Source organism: Sardina pilchardus, chromosome 13, assembly GCF_963854185.1.
Source record: "Sardina pilchardus chromosome 13, fSarPil1.1, whole genome shotgun sequence".
In the NCBI taxonomy this organism is placed as follows: Eukaryota; Metazoa; Chordata; class Actinopteri; order Clupeiformes; family Clupeidae; genus Sardina; species Sardina pilchardus.
The window spans coordinates 12659041-12676540 of NC_085006.1; the positions used below are offsets into that span (position 1 = coordinate 12659041).

General features: G+C 42.9%; 1 protein-coding gene across 5 annotated transcripts in view; it reads right to left on the minus strand.

The window, feature by feature from the left end:
- fli1 (Fli-1 proto-oncogene, ETS transcription factor) overlaps positions 1-15527 on the minus strand; it is a 31239-nt gene extending 15712 nt beyond the window's left edge. The window contains exons 1-5 of one of the 5 annotated variants that reach the window (XM_062552220.1): positions 15448-15527; positions 12694-12779; positions 4177-4388; positions 3295-3446; positions 1952-2155 (exon numbers count right to left, since the gene is read on the minus strand). In XM_062552220.1, coding sequence (XP_062408204.1) covers positions 1952-2155; positions 3295-3446; positions 4177-4388; positions 12694-12738 — 613 coding nt within the window. In that variant the 5' untranslated portion in view covers positions 12739-12779; positions 15448-15527. Of the gene's footprint in view, positions 1-1951; positions 2156-3294; positions 3447-4176; positions 4389-7317; positions 7385-7706; positions 7963-8044; positions 8184-12693; positions 12780-15447 lie in introns of those variants that run through there. The other 4 variants (XM_062552216.1, XM_062552217.1, XM_062552218.1 and 1 more) reach the window with 4 other exon arrangements.
- Positions 15528-17500: the final 1973 nt, after the last annotated feature.

The following is a 17500-nucleotide window of genomic DNA, read 5'->3' on the forward strand; positions in this document are numbered from 1 at the left end:
CCCTCTCCTCTCCTCTCCTCTCCTCTCCTCCTTTCTTTTTTATTTTATTCCACTTGGGCCGCTGTCCAAGGCAATTTCAATCGCAGAATGGAGGATTCCGGAGCCCACTTCTTCTCCATCCAAAACACACAATAACTAAATCAAAGGGAGAGTGGACGATGGAGCACCGATGCACTGCACCTAAGCCCACGTAAGTCCTGAGGCAACCATCCCTAATGAAAACTCGCCTTCCCTCCCCCTTTTCTCCGCCGAAAAAAAAAGACGGATGGAGGGAGAGAGGGAGGAGGAGGAGGAGGATGGCAGTGAGAGAGACACCAAACTTTCTCCTGACTCTGTACAATGGGCCCGTTATGCGTGCAGAGCTTCCACACACACTCTTGGCCCTTGCCACCGACAGAAAACCGTTGACACCCACGGAATAAAGTTCCCATTACATCACAGCCCTGCCCATCAACCCTTTTTTTTTCTCTTCTTTTTCGTCGTCTTCTGCTTCTTCTTCTTTTTTGGACTTCTTTCTCTTCTTCTGCTTCTTCTCTCATCGGAGCCCGCTAGAGTCGTCAGCTCAGTGGGGACTCCACCCGCGCTAAGTGTATGTCATAATGTTAGCGGCGGCCAGCTGCAGCCTTGTGCCTGGGTCTGGATGGCGCATGGCGTCAGAGGCTGACCTTCACGGGCGTACAGTACACAGTCGCTGGCCTGAGAGGATCAGGCAGCGCGCAAAAAAAAGCTCCTGAAACTTCTCTCACTGTACTCGCTTTTTTAATGCAAACAAAACTTGATGCCCGCATGGATGCAAACAAAACATCCGCAGCGACTTAGGGAGGACTGCCGGTCGCATCTCGGTTGCGCTTTTTTTCCGCACGGCTTCCAGAAAATGGACACGTGTGCACAGATGCACCGTGTCTCCGAGACGGTTTGCTTATAGATGGCATTAGCATACTGCGCTGGAGCGAAGCAGCTTTATGTGCTGGCCACTAGCTCTTTTTGTAGCGAGCATGGGAAGCAATAATAGCAGAGGACAGCCTCTGGTAGAAATATCACAAGAAACTGGAGAAAAGAAGATGATGAGAGAGGTAGAACATGAGCCAGGACAGGAAGAAAAAAGAAGAAGGAGAAAAAAAGACAAGAAGAGGGGGAAAAGGAAAAGAAAAAGATGAAGAAAGTGAAATTGGTGGAGTTGCCTCCACTGTAAATTAGGGATAAACTTTCCCGTGCCGAGGCAGGGCAGGGGAGGGCCTCGCTGGGCTCCTGAGGCTATGCACCTGGGCCCCCTCGTGCAGAGCAGTATGTGGTTGCGGGCACTCGGACGGGGAGAGGGTTTGGACAGGATGGTTATCTACGGAGGGGAGGGGGGTTGGGTTGGGGAAAGGAGGGATAAATTCTTCATGGTTGCGTCTGCTTTGCCAAAGAAAGCAAAGCCCCTCCGACGAAATAAGCAGGAATCAGTCGGGATGTAAAGCGGACACTTCCTGGTGCGTAACTCGAGCGAGGAAAAGAAACCTTGATACCTTACAAGACATGATAAAACATGTCTTTGACTCATCGCTGCCTAGACATCCCTAAAGGCCAACAGCCCTCTCTGATAAGGAACGCTACCGTAATTTTGAAGACCCCTCGACATTGTTGACAGCCAATGTAAACAACAGTAACAGTCAATCTGTTGGTATTTTAAAGTAAATCATAATCCTAAATGAACACATTCTCAAACAGCTTTAACAGAAATGATTAGGTCGCATTGGTGGCCTATACCACAAACAGGCTCCGTGCCCATGGGTACCCATGTTTGAGTCTGACCTGAGGTGATTCCCCAAACTCCCCATTTCTCTCTCCCACTTGCTGTCGAGTCTTCACTGACCTATCAAACAAAGCCCTACAAAAAGCTCTGCAAAAATGCAACTTAAAATAGAAGAGCAGTGGTGATGGAAGTCGCTGAGATGATGGTAGCACTTACTGTCCCTGAGGTAATTGAGATGTGAGAGCAGGACATCTGCGTTGTAGGCTGTGGTGAGCCGCAGGAAGTCCTCCTTGCTCATCTTGCACAGCTCCTTGCCGTCCGTAGTCTGAAACATGGCTGTGTCTATCTCCACCAGCCCGTACTCCTTGATGGCCCATTCCAGCCACTGCCGCACATGATCCGGGGACCACAGTGATGGATCTGACAGACAAACAAACAAACAAACAAACAAAACAGTTATCTAGAGTATTCAAAGGAGACATTTTTGACACAAATCTCAATTTCTTAAGGTTATTGAGTACTGCTAGTACAAAACAAAGCAACAACAATCGGTTTTACCTAGCTCTAGTTGCTACAACCAAAAGCTAACGCAGCCAGGCAGCTACAGCCCTACACTCTATGGGCATGTACTGTACATGGGGGCTCAAGCAGATGGCAGATTGATCTACGGTGTGAGTCTGTTTCTATACTGAATATACGGTATACTCTGTTTATTGAACCAGTCATAGTTCAGGCTGAAGTCTATGAAGGGTGTGGTATATTTACGAAAGCCCCCATACACCTCTGCACTTGCCCTGAATATCTCTGAAGTGCCTCTGTGTTTTCACTACGGTTTAAGAAAACCATTTTGATCTATAAATTGCATCCTCTGTACTACTAGGGGGGCAGGCTGTTTATTGAAACTAAGAATATGGGGAGACATGTCTAGATGGTTGAGTGAAGCAGGAGAAAATGGCAAAAAAACATAAATGCTACCAAAACAGGCTCACTAAGAATAGCAATGATGGTCAGTCTCACTGAAAACAGTCATGAAAGACGACATTCATGGCCTGTGATACAAAAGCTAAGGCTGATACAAAAAATCAGCTTGTCCTTCCTCAAAGTCAGTTTTTAAAACTGCACTTGTTCCACTCAGTGTTGACTATCAAATGCTGTGATATCCCAAAAAAATAACCCAAAATATATCTCATAAACATCTGAGGGCGACTGTGTGTGTGTGTGCGTGTTGTATCAGTTGGTCTACATTACTGAAGCTGTGTTGCGTGTTTGCACTGCCAATCTGTTACGAGTCAGCCAGAGGCAAATGAAACTAGCTAAGGCATCACACAATATTAACCCATGACCCTGCTAAAGCAAAGCTGAGCTAATAAAAGCATTTATAGTAAATTAGCACATTTATGACGATTAACATGTTTTGAGGTGAGCTGCCGAAATAAGGGTACTGAATTCCACGAATGAAGCACACGCTAACTAAGCACATAAAACAAAAGACTCAATTTATGAGCATGTTTATAAAAATGTCATCTGCTGGAAACACATTATGATTAAATGGTTATTACCTGCTGGGACTATAACTCTTCTCTCATTGGTGGTCATATTCGGTGGGGGCGCGTTCTTCTCGTCCATGTAATTCCCATAGCCCATCTGAGTAACGTCTGAGCCTCCCGCCATCTTATTGCATTTGCCCACGCTGCAGTCCACCGGGGACTCCCTGGACACACAGACACCACAGGGTTAGAGAAGCAGCCGTGGATGCATTACTGATCACAATAACATGCACTCATCAAGGCCAGACAGATAGCTACTGCAGGGACTCTGAGAACTAAAGCCGTAGAGCTCTGGCAATGTACAAGATCGACACAAAGAATGATGCTTATTGCTTGTCTGCTGCGCATCAAACACACACACACACACACACACACACACACACACACACACACACACACACATACACACACACACACCCACACACACACACCCTAGTCCCCTAAATGGGCTAGAGTTTGACTATAGGGATTTGTTGGGAGGACGAGTTGGGATTTTAAAGTTCAGCCCCATTTCAACACTGACAGAGTCAGATAGGAAAAACAAAGGAGCATCTAGACAATATATCAGCCCTTCCAAAGTGACTACGTAATAGCCACAGAATCACTTTACTGCAAGACCAAAATATACTAGCCTATTTATTTAATTAGCTCATGGATAACAAGGCAGTGATTCTCCTTTGGACCAGTTTTTTATTAGACTTTAAATAGAAAGAAACAAGGGCATAAATGGCCAGGTTAACCACAAGTCGGAAAAAAGGACAGGTCAGTGCATTACATGTCAAAATAGGCACACGCTCATTCAAACTGGCACTCTCAAACACACACACAGGCTGAAAACTGATTGGTTTTAGGCTGCTGACGTGGATGACATAACATTCACGTCACGTCACGTACCTGGAGCCGTTAATGTGGTCATATTCGCGCTTGACGTTGACCCTGGCCGGCTGGTTGATCCACTCCTGTTGAGGGGGCAAAGGGTTGATTTTGTGTGGCTGTCCGTAGTCCTGTGCACTGGATGCAGTCATGTCTGTCTTGGGTAGGGGAGCAGCAGCAGCGTAAGGAGGCTCAAACAGGGACTGGTCTTCACTCACCACTGACAGCGCCTCCTAGGGACAGAAGGGAGAACTGTTAGCACGACATAATGGGGGGAGAAAAAAAACCTAAAATCAAGCACATCCTAAGTTTCTGGCTTGCAACTGTGAAGTGAACACAACCATATGCAGCCTACAAAATGCTATCAGGTTTGACAGGAAACAGAAATTCATGATCCAAAGCGTTAGATTCTGGCTTATGTTGTGTCTGTCATTCTTCATGCGGTAATAAATTATTGTCATCATGTCCGCTCTCAGAGGCCTGGAACATCTGATCAGTTTTTAAGTGCGGAAAAAAGACAGAACGCGATGAGACAGAGAAAAGGACAACAGGGGCCAGTGAGTCCTGATGATTCATCAGAGGTCATTCCTGCATTGACCCCTGTATAGCAGGAGCTCAGCTGGAATGATGTAGCTTTATTAAACAAAACAAACGCACAGACAGGCCCCCTCTGAAACCCAGTGCTTTTCCCCCTCTGATTTCCGATCATGCTGTAACCGTGCCATGCCGTCTTCACACACACACGCGCAGGTCTGCGTGTGCACTTGCCACTGCCTGAGGAAACGGTGGCATTTTTCTTTTTCATTCTCCCCCCCTCCCCCACCATTCACAACTTTTGCCCGATTGCTATTCTTCTCTCTCTCTCTCAGCCGACTGCTATTAGTTTCTCTCTCTCTCTCTCAGCCTGCTTCCCTGCTGAACCTCTTCGAAGCCAGAGAGAATGAAATATATTTCCTCTCACTCGTTCCCTCTGTGTCAGAACCACCTGCCAAGGCCTGCACCTGCTCATATCCACAGCCTGATACCCACCCATAGCCCTGTCCATGTCGTGCAAACAACAGAGGCATCGTTAAGCCCCAACTATCTTCGTCCCTCAACCATTACAGAAAAAACTCCTGTCTATGTGAACGACAGGAAAAATACAAACATGCCAACGACAATATTGGATACAAATAGATAGATAGGTGCAACACACTCACATGTTCACTCTGAACACATGTCCATAGCATTCATCATCATTTTTTCTAGCAGTAGAGAATAGAGGTGGGGTCGACATTATTAGCTTAGCCACAGTTTTCCCCTAATTTACGCGTACACAGAAAGACTACTGGTGATGTGAGTGGCTCAGTCTTCAGCGCTGATTCTTCGTCACCGCCACTCTGACCTTTCTGATTCTCACAGACTTTTTCTGTTGCTAATGCTTGAGTGTAGTCCAAGACCTTTGTCACTCCTAAAACCAACTACATTGATTTGAACAGTAGCAGCGCCAAAAACACTGCCTGGTCCAGCGAAAAACACCATCTCCATTCTCCACTATCACTGTGGTGCACGCCACGGAGCTGGTGCACGATAAGTATGGAGAAGTGTAGGAATGCCTCGCCTGCGCCAGATAAGGGCAGCACTGCTATTATGACTGTTGCACGTTACTTTCTCGGAGGCATATCAGCCACCACCATGTAATTCATGATTGGCAGTCATGCTTTCCCAAGATTACAGTGGGGTTTTAAAAATAGGAAAAATCTAATTCCATACATGCACACAGTGCAGCGAAACAACGGCCCGAGTGGGGAGAGAGAGCTGCTGTACGTTGGCATGGCTCAAACGAGGCCTCCTCGCCAGGTTTACGCATGGCACTACTGCGCCCAGTGTCCCAGATGAAACCATCCAGCATTAGTGAGGCAGGGCGAGGAGAAGTAGAAGAGACACTGTAGCCTGGAGGGTCAGACTATTTCCTATCAAAATACTTCAAGGAATATTTTCATCTCCAAACAATTTCACCCATGAAAAGATCTATTGAATATTTTGGAACCGCAGACAGTAATGTTCAAGCAATATCACTCACCTAGTGTTTTGAACATGTGCACAGCTAATTGGTACAAGAACGGGAAGGATTAACTGATGAAATTGTCTAATGACACGGCATCTCCCTGTGTAATAAAGAGGGCTTGTGCAAATGCTTCTGCAGTCTATAGAGGCAGGTATAGAGGCAGGTATAAAATATGTGGCGGCTGCCAATCCTGTCAGAGGTACTTCCAGTGAGTCATGTGGGTAGGTTAGGGTGGATTCATCCTTTCCACCCAGGACACATGCTCGTGGTGATGCAGGAGGCATTCCTGTCTTTTGTTTGGGGAGGAAAGGGAAACCTGACGGGAAACTAGATTGTGCTGAGCAGGAAACTCTAAATGGCTTGATACCCCCCTCCCTTGGATGAGTGGCCTCAGTACAAAGTACAACAGAGAAACAACCTCTAAATATATAACAGGCTAACTGAAAACACTTTACAACTATTATTATTATTACTATTATCATTATTATTATTATTATTATTATTATTATCATTATTGCAGATATATTTATTACTGGGATTTCCAACCAGTTTGAAAGCCTTCATTTTTTTCAGAATTTTATAATACATATTTTCCTATAGTCTATTTGATAATGAATTGTTTTATGTCTAAAATCATAACAGGTGGTTGAAAGCCATACATTGAAGATGAATGAGCCCTTCGTCCCCAAACACAAACAACACCTAAGAGTCCAAACACTTTAACCACAGGAACTCTCGAAGCAAAAACGCAAGGTTATATTGTTTTTCTACATACTTCTGATACTGTAAACAGACACAAAATAGACACTTCTGACTGATGCAGACCAACTTCAGACATGACAGACACTGTAGCAACTTCTTACAATATAGGCTAAACGTGTCTGTTGCCGTAATGGGGCTTTCTGGGCGCACGTCTCACCTGGCCATTCACCGTAAAACCAGGCTATAATACCACGATCTTTACTTTTCACACACGTTTAACCACGTATGCCATTTTGCAGCCTATCTGTGAACCGCAGGGCTAACATTCAGATCAAAACATGCCAACAGCGATTTTCGCACCTCTTAATCCAAAAATACGATGATTTGACCACAACAACACGTCTTGTCCTTACCCTCATGAAATACCGCCACAATCATCAAAACACGTCTGCTTTACGTTTAGAGCACTTAGAGCAAGAGCACGTATAGCATGCACACTCGCAGACGTTGCCTCTGAACAAAATCCTATCCTTTACATCGCCGACAGATATCTTATTTGACTTATTGTGGGTGGGCTCGGCGTGATCGTCTGCGTTTTGACCCGTGAATGGTGAACAGATCCCGGGCGCGGTGCCACCACTATTGCGCAGCCACATCTCTGTGCCCACGCTACATAACTTTACAAACCCACGCATATATCTAGATCACTTATGCCACAACGCATATTTCTGCAACATCCCATAGGCTATTCCATGGTTTTGCGGGTAACGTGTGTGTGTCTGTCTGGCGGTGAGGAACGTACATCCATTTCTCCAGCAAAATAGCATTTTTTTCCAACTTAATCCCAGACGTGCGTCTACCGTCACTGCGCTTGGTCCAAAATCGAGGGTAGATTCCGTCTAACGGTCCGGCATCTCCTCGCAGCTTTTCAAACTTTCATCAGAGTTTCGTCGTTAAGGAAAAGGAAACATGGAAGAAAGAGGAAAAACGAAGGAAATCTGGCGGTAGCGCGAGAAGTAAAAGTTGAGTCGACTGGCGAGCGTTGCGCTGCTAACCGACCGAACAACCCGTACAGTCAGGAGGCGCAACTCCCGAAAAGAAAGCTTCCACAAAATCGAACACCCCGTCCTCCACCCTTACCTTAATAGTTCCGTCCATTTTGCGCAATTTTCAGTGGACCCCAACAATATTCCAAACATGACACGATCCTGAATTAATTCCAGCCCCCGGTATGTCTCGGAGAGAAAGAGACAGTTAACCGGATGGTTTTTTTCCTCTAAATTTGGGAAGTGAAGTCACTGCTCTTGAGAAGGAAGCAATGTGTGTCACTGCAAAGCCCTGCCTTCATTACGGCACCAAAAAGCAGGATACTTGTCCCAAGGAGATAAGCGGCGAAAACAATGGAGTTGCTTTCCTCTTTAGATGTTTGTACTTGGAAATATTTACTGGATGCCTGCCATTCCCTTGCATTTTGAACATTCGCTTGTTTGTTTTCACTGAACTATCAGGAATTCCAGTTTCTCTGTTCTCATTTTAATTACCAATTCAATTTCGTTTAATTTCGCGGAAACACTTCCATAACACAATCAAAGATAGCTAAGATATATGAACATTTTACAACTTTTTTGCTGTTTTGTTCTAACCTGTTAGTTCACAGAGTCTATTTTAATTTGACGTGAATTACACGACTACAAAGTTACAATTTCTATTTTCTCCTCAGGCACTAGTTTCCTTGGCAAATGCACGATAAGATATAGAGATATAACTTTCAAGGCCGACAGATGTCTTCCTTGACAGCGTAGATTAAAGACCTGTAAATCAAAGGAGAGAAATACAAATGTAAGGTACCTGTGGCGGAGACTTGGGCGATCTAGCCTTTATAGAGGACGTCCAATGCTCTGTAGTTCCCTTGAAATACCATTAATGAAACCAAGCCCGCAGCGCCCCAGACACGGCACTGCACGGATCTGCTCTACACGTGTGCGTCTGCTATTAAGCAAGGGGGTGAAATATGATGGATTGTATACTTCCAAGATTTATGCTCTAAGTTTGCATGGGAAAACGGCCCAAGAGTTGAAGAAAAAACAAAGGCTGCATATGCACATCTTCCATTATGATTCTATGTGGTAACTGCAACCACTCATCAGCAGTTTAAAAGTATTCATATGATAATTATCTGTCTTGCAGATGACGTTACTGCTGTTTATATCACTGTTATGAAATCTTCTGCTGTTACTATAAATTCGTGGTATGCTGAAATTTAATATGTTGCGGGGGCAATATAGAAAGGATTTGTTAACTCCACAAAGAGACTTTCTGCCTCTCACAAGCAATGCTTATATGTCCGCAGACCCCACCCCCATGCGTTTTCTCTACCTTCTCAAATAGCCCTCATCAATTCAGGCACATTATTTCAGCGCAGATGCTAGACATGGAGCCAGCGCGGAACGTGACCAGACCCCAGACCAAGAGGGCCGTGCCTGAGGGAGCAACTGCACTTCGGCGAAACAGAGCTTGCGCCGCCGCGACTGACAGACGGCCCGGCCTGTCTGCTCACGACTTGGGGGTCTGCTGGGGGAGAGCCCCCCTCGAGACCACCACATCTGGATCCTGCTAGGGGTCAAGGCTTCTCCTGCCTGAGGCCAGCGCAGCGCAGCATAATTAAGGGAGACACCTTGTTTAACCATTTAGAGTCAGCCTCTTTTCTCTGTGCAGAGTACAATCCTCTTTTTGAAACTGTTTTATTCATTCAACTTTCATATAATAGATCCATTCAGGTAAATCGTGCAACTGTTTACAAAAGAGCTGCCTTGTTTGTTTCCTCTCTATATACATTGAATGTCTTAATGGATTCAAAATAAATTGTCAGTGGATGTCGATGCATTTTTACGTTTTTACGCACTGCATTGTTCAGTGTAACAGTGTAACAACAACAAGGTATTTCGCATACAAGGCATTTTACATCCAAGGAAACATCTTTTTGTCAAAGAGTGATACTGTTTCATGGAGGGGAGGTCTTAAGGGTCGAAACATGTGTTTCCCTAGAGGGGGAGCGGAGGGCGCGCTTGCTTTAATTAAAAACGACATTATCTCGGAGCAAACGGCGAGACGGTCTCTACATACATGGAAGAGAGGTCGTGCGATGAAAGAGATGCTGTAATCAACGACCTAATAACGTTTCAATCTTTAAATATCCCTCCAAAAACGCTTCAAAGTAAACTTGCTTCACTAGGTAGCCGACGTCTGCCATTGTATCTTTCTCCACTGTGGCAGATGTTGACTATGATTTCAATAGCACACGACAGGCATGGATATCCAACTCATAAATATTGTTTTTTTTCTTTCTTTAAACCTCCACAGTCCTATACCTACTTTTTTGAACGTAACCAATGTTTTGATGGACCATGGCCTCTTGTGTTTATGTGGTTTGACAACCAGCCACCAAAAAATCAACCATAATCAGCCTCATGAACGAAAGGCCTGAAGATGTTCTCTCTCAGAACCATATTAATTATAGGGTATTGATCTGACAGTCTCCTGACATACACAGCAGACATGAACTGCAGTCAACCTCTCAAGAAGAGATACTTACAGGCTATAGGGATGTTTCCATACATGCCCTATAGTTTTGCCATCAGTTCAACCTGACTATTTGAAATCATGGCAATACAAACACTTGTGAACTGCATGTTGTGTTATCTCTCACTGGTCATATAAGAGGCCTACATACCAGGTGTTACAAATTCTAATCCGTATGCACTAGGTAATGATGAATGCACTGGTAACAAACATTTTCGAAGGCCAATAAACAGAGGCGCATTGGTTTATACAGCGAGCCACAGAACATCTGGCTCGACGCTGGAATTTGACAGCCAGACATTTCTTCCAACCACGACCTGTGGGAAGCCAGTAGCCCCACACTATTGGAAACGGAGTGAAGTGGGTGGAATCCGCTGGGGTTGGGTTGGGTTTTGAAATGGTTACTCTTCGTCACCCGCAAGAGCTCGCGACAAGGCCAACAAAGGCTTCCTGGCCGACTTCAAATTTGCAACAAATAAGCCATAGGCTACATGCAGCCCTATAATAATAACAGTAATAACAGAAACACATTATTATTATTATTATTATTATTATTATTATTATCCTTATTATTATTATTATTATTATTATCATTATTATTATTATTATTATTTAATTCTTGTCATTGGTTCTGTAACATCCACTAATATTTTTTTGCTTTCAGTACATGAACCACAGAAAAAGAGGCCTGATGGTGACAAAGTTAAATACCGTAATGGAATCCAATAAATTCACTCCTGTGACAAACGTTTTTAGACATATTATTTTAACCACGACACAGCACTGATATGGATCACGCCTCTCAGATTGTTCATTAGACTTGAGAGTTCTAGTAAGCCCCTTCCCCTCTCCTGGGCACAGACAGAGCCAAAGTAAAAATACCGAAGGCAAAAACGGAGACTGCTGCACACAAGTCCAAACTGTCTGGCCCCTTGCTCGAGGCCATAATTAATTTGAGATTTATTTTTATTGGAGAGCCCGAGTCTCGCCTGGCCTTAACCAAACAAAACCACAGCTAAACCGTGGATTCGCTTGAATGAAGCAGAATATTTCTCTAAAACTGGACTTGAGGCGTGCTTGGGTCACATTCTGACCAATATCCCTCTCGCTATACAAGACAAAGAAGAATATGATTAAGTTGATATTCACATAGACGGGGTTGTTTGTTTTCTGGTTAGGCTACTTATGGTGAAATCACTTTCATTTTGTATAATTTCTAAACATTACAGGGTGAAATGATGCGCATACTTAATCCAACACTTCATCTAGTAAAAATATATATTTCAATTCAAAATAAATAGGAAAATAAATTGTGGCTTTTTGTTTACGTCTCCATGTTTGCTGACAGAAGACAGTCTGCTGGTAGTTAAAGACGATTTCAATGAAAATGTGCTTCTAAAACTTTCCTTTGCAGCCCAGTGTCCCCCGAAACAAATAAGACACTGTTCATGAGTTTCAAACGCAGTGCCCAAACTGAAACTCGGCCTTTCTGGAGAGCAACACAAACGATATGACTGCATGAAAAGATCCCTTATGTGGAGGGCAATAAGTCTCCATAACATAACAAGTCACCGCTGGAAAATATGTTGATTGTAAAGATATAATGAATGGCTTTGCCAGGCACAATAGTTCATTTTCAAGGAGCAGTCCACATGCACGCGAGTGGGTAAGCCGAAGGGGTATGATATGGGATATTGAATGACAGTGTTGTCTTTGACATAAATAGACTGTATAAATATGCCCTGTTGCTAGATAAACCTACCTGGTTCAAGGCAAATGGAAATGTTCAAAAATACAATAGGCTACTAAAGAAAATCAACCAAGGGACGAGTTGCAGTGGTGAAGTTCCATGGATGGTAATCATGTGAGGAAAAAATCTTTATCTAGCCCCCAATTTCTCTGTTTATTATGATTAAAAAATGAGGTCAGCTTGAAAAAAGTTACACGTTGTTTATAGGCTGTATGATCACATTAGATGATTTTGCAACCAGTCTTTTATTCCATAATTTCCATGTTTCAAGTTAAGCTAAACAGTCTCTGGAAAAAAGTTGCCATTTTAACTACGCAACATTTGAATACAAAAAATAACTTATGTGTTCACTGTCATTTTAAAACGAATAGTCAGTGAAAACCAAACAAGAACAACAATTAATGGCCCAACTTGTTATCCAACATTAGCCTACCTTATCGTAGGGACGATGCTGTCTTACCTTGACGTAAGACGATGTATCAGGGACCGTCTGAAACATTGTCATTGGACAAAAGGCCGGAAATGTGAAGTTGCCAATTAACGCCCCTGAAAAGAAATGATCATTAATTAGATAATTGTATGCTAGATATCACAAACTATGCCACTCTGTGGGCTATATTACTCCTATTTAGAACACTGCCACCACATTAACAGAAACCCATGCATAGGCTATCAACAAGAAACTCAGGGGATATGTTGGCTACTGAAAAGACATCTAGGATCTTGGTTTCGTTTTATAGACATTTGCCGCCTATATTAAAATCCTTTAGGACATGGATGGTCTTTTGGTTCCAGTTGTTTAACGACACGGGCATATAATGTTACCACACGCTGGTCCATAACCTGTTCAGTTTTGCCATTACCCCAACTGGGAAGCCATAGATCTAGGCCTATACATTTGGAGACCAACAATGAGTTTTGCGACTAAACTTCATAGTCACCTAAAATATGATATTGAAGATTCATTCATCCATTCATTCATACTTTTATTCATTCATTGATGGGCGTAGGCCAACTCTTCACCATTGGACGTCTGGCTTTCCTTGCAATTTCCTGTAGCTCTGCATATTTTTGTGATTGCCGCTTGTGCACAATGCAAGTTTTCTTTCATAACGTTGGACAACAAACTGGCATTCCCTTTCAATATTCTCTCCCTTCCTGTCCTAATAGCAAACAGTTGAAGTCCAAACCATAACTCTCTGCCTATTCACTCTCAAAGGGGTGCCATAGCGCACGAGAAACACCTTGCGTTCATTTCAGAGCGACCATGCACTTCCATCAAAACAGAGCGCAAGGGTCGCCATTGGTTCATGTTGGCTAGAGTATTAAAATGCATGCACACAGACTGTATTCACCTTTTCTGGTAACTCAATAGATCTTTTTTGTAAACAAGCTCCTCAATTTACAGGGAATTTAGAACACTAAAGCAACAGAATATATATCACAAAACTAGATGCAAGTAGCCTATTATAACTTTGTAATTACAACCGCAGTAAAGCACTAACTTCATTGCTGATTATGATCATCAGTTCCTCACATGAAGGTGTTATGGTAGGATTGGTCGATTTTAACTGGAGTAAAAACGGGCTGTGCTAAAGTTCTAACTCCAGCTCCCTGTTCTGTTAGTCCTGAGGGTAAGCACATATTGAAGCACTTTTCGCTTTAATAAGCGCAGCTTACAAAGTCTGGGGTGAAAGGGCACCTCGGGGACGGTGTCTTTAGCCCTTCCTTCGCTTTGCAATTATGAACAGGCTGGCACTAGCAGTATTTAACATTCCGTACAAGGCCAGAGAAACGAAAATAAGACATCTGCTTGACAAAACACAACAAAATGAATCATGTAAACGAACGGACGTTTTATTTGCTGCTGTGGCTAAACTTCACCACAACTACTACACAGCTCACATGGTACAGGCTTAGCCTACAGGCAAGTTGTTGCAAAACAGACTGAGTGTGTAACTGATTCGTCAGCTTTACAGCATCAGTCAATGCTACAGCAGACTTCTTAATTTTTAAAAACTGCAGACCATAAAAGACCAAGTAGTCTGTAAGCTATTACATCCATGAGATGTGTTTGAGACATCACTACACAACACCTGTGGTCTTAAAGTGGTGGAATGACGAATGCATAAATGTAGCATCCTAATATTTTACATTTGACCAACAATTTTACATTAAATCTAAAATATTTCAGATATCCACATAAAGCAACCAACGTTGAAGTGAGACAATTCACATTCATAATACAAATTTCCCATGCAAAAGTATGGGGGGTACACATATGTGCACATATTGATATAATAATCGAAAATATCCCTTCTTTGAGCTAAGATGGTTTCAAAAACCTTAAGTGAACGTATGGGCTAACGTTGTTCAGAATAAACGTTTGTTTACATTTCTCATTTCATTCATCCCAGCAACCCATCCACTCCCACCCCAATTCAAAAAAACAAAACAAAAAAAACATTGGCACTGTTACAAATCTAATTGCAAAACCGAAGCCTCTGCATTTCTGCCATCCAACCTGTAACATAAATAAACTATTCTAGAGGCTTATAAGGTACATAATATATATAGTTGCAGAGAGGTACTGTGTTAGACTTTGGGCTCCTGCAGGCATAGGCAGGGTTCGCCTCATAAACTTTCCCAAATGCATCCAATTTCTAAACGGTAAAAGAGCATAGAATTCCGCAGCTGTACCCAATTAGGCGGCTCGAGGCTCGGGAGGACTGTTAAATAACTGCGCCGACTTTCCTCTGAGACAGACCGTGGGCCGCGAGCCTCTAGTGTTACATTTTAAGCATCCTACCTCTCACGACAGAGTGCTGCTATCCATCATAAACGAGACCGAAACGATTATTTAGAATAAATAGCTTACATTCTGCGTGCCATTGCATTCCAGGTTCAACCCATGCTGAAACTTCAAAAACACATCTACCTTCATTTTTTTTTCGAAAAAAAGACTACGAAATAAAACGGAAAACGATGCATTTACCTTACAAATCTAATAGAGCGACACGCTGCACACACATACCTGCTCTAGACAAAACATGACATTTCATTTGACACGGATAATGCAGAGAATGTATCTGTTCAAAACAAAACTCTCTCTGTACACTCCAAATTCATTCTAAGTATAGTAACCCACAACACAGGACACTTAGGAAGGCTAACAGCGTATTGACATTGGTAAGCCGTTTCTTTTGTCACTCACCTGCCACCACCAGTCTTTCGCTTTAATTAGTCCCAAATTTCAAAATTAGTCCCGTAAACAAAAGTCGTTACCATGGATGACAGTAAGTTATTTTGAGAAGCCGTATGGAGAGGAGGATGTATGAATGGGAATGCTTCAACGATGAGAGAGCAACGGTCGGCAACCAATGAGGAACAAGGGACAAGCCTCCCCTTGCTTCTAGTGTAAGAGGCAGACCAAGCTGCAAGTCCATTGAACCATGAAATAAGGGAAATCTAACATAAATGGTAACAGCACCATAAAAAAACAAAAACTTTGAGGCCCCTTGTTTCCCAAAGAAAGACAGCTCGCAGTCTATTCTACATATTAAGACACCTATTCTGAAAGTCATATTATTGACACTGGTTTATAATATTGATTTTACATGCTAAAACGTTTAAACCAGAATAAAGTGTCAATCACCAGTTGTCAGAAAAATAGTGACGTAAGATAATAACTTTAGGCTACTCTCTCGTTTGTTCGAGAACGGATTATAGCCTATGCGTCGATACGCATATTGTGCTCAAACTTGGGTGATACTATTTGGGCTACTATTTGTTTATATTTTCACAATCAGTAGGCCTAAATTACACCTGAATGGATTTGCTCAGGCTAGACCTAAGCATTTATTTTCAGGATGAACCTTTGTTGATCAATACCTTTTAACGCATACGTGAAGCGCACCATCAAGTCTTATCACAGAAGCCAGATAAAGCACTAAAACCTGTTTCACGATCCCTGCTCGTCGTGATGGATCTCTAACGACTCGGCGGCTTCAACAGGATCCCCACTTCACGGCCTCGTGACGAAGACACGCGTCTCCTGTGAGCTTTCCTTTCCTGTGTGCCTGACCTTGTTCAGTTCACTAACTCCATTTCCGACGCAGTGCCCATATCCTCGGCTGCAGAGTTCCTTCGAAGGAAACAGGCCAATTTACAGTGAAAGAAGCTGCCCAAGCATGAGATTTTAGACTTAAACGTTGCCCAGTTGATTTAGCCTAACTTCCGAGATCACACAGTGTAGCATCTTACTGCTGTATTTGTGGGTAAAGTACAAACACATGTTTTTTTAGAATATGAGAATTCCCCGATACAATTGTTGGCTAGGCTTACTTGATAGAAGGCTATGGTACACAGACCTACAGTTGATGACAGAATAATTGATAAAATGGACTGGATATTTGAATATAGACAGCCTTTAATTAAAAAAAAAAAGGATGGCAAATGCTTCTCACAAGTTTTTTTTGATGGAGTTCAAAACTCCAGTTCACAGTGTAGCCTACTTACATTTGTGGGGCCCACCCTTGCTGTAAAAAGCAGTTCAGTAGCTGGTTCATTGACACGCTGCAAAACATGGCAGCAAATTCATTTATTGTGCTTTGAGTATGTCCCTCCTGTTGTTTTCCCTGCTGTGGGCCATAAACCAGTACCCAGAACAAACAAAATCATCGTAACTGAGACAGACCAGTATTACACAACAGAAATCACCACTTTCAAATCAAGCAGTAATACTTGTCTATGGCAGTATTACTCTTTAAAACAATAACATGTTACATAATCCTTTTCTGCTATGAATTGTGGGCACGTGTAGGCAAGGATTGTTGGGGGATAATCCTTTGTCTTTGCATTTTGCCCCAGTCCTAATGTAAGGCTAAAATAACTCTCAAATGTAATGTTAAACTGATATATTTCAGATTTTTGGCTAATCTTGAGGGGCCTTCTTTGTGTCTAGGTTATGCGCACATTCATGGTCAGGTTTATACATTATTTTGGGGCTTTATAAAGTGTCCTTTAATTCGTACATGTAGATAAAAAAAAGGAAACACAGGATTTGACAAGTGCATGTGTCACTCTTTTGTAAACTTCTGCTGAATACTTGAGATTAACACAAGCTCTTTTCATTAATCAAAAGATGTTTTGCATTTGAACTTGCATGGCCACGTGACATCCCATGAACAATGACCGGAAATGGCAGCCCCTGTCAGACAGGAAGGCTGTCCGATAATTGTTGACTCCAGAGTGTGTTTGCTTATGGC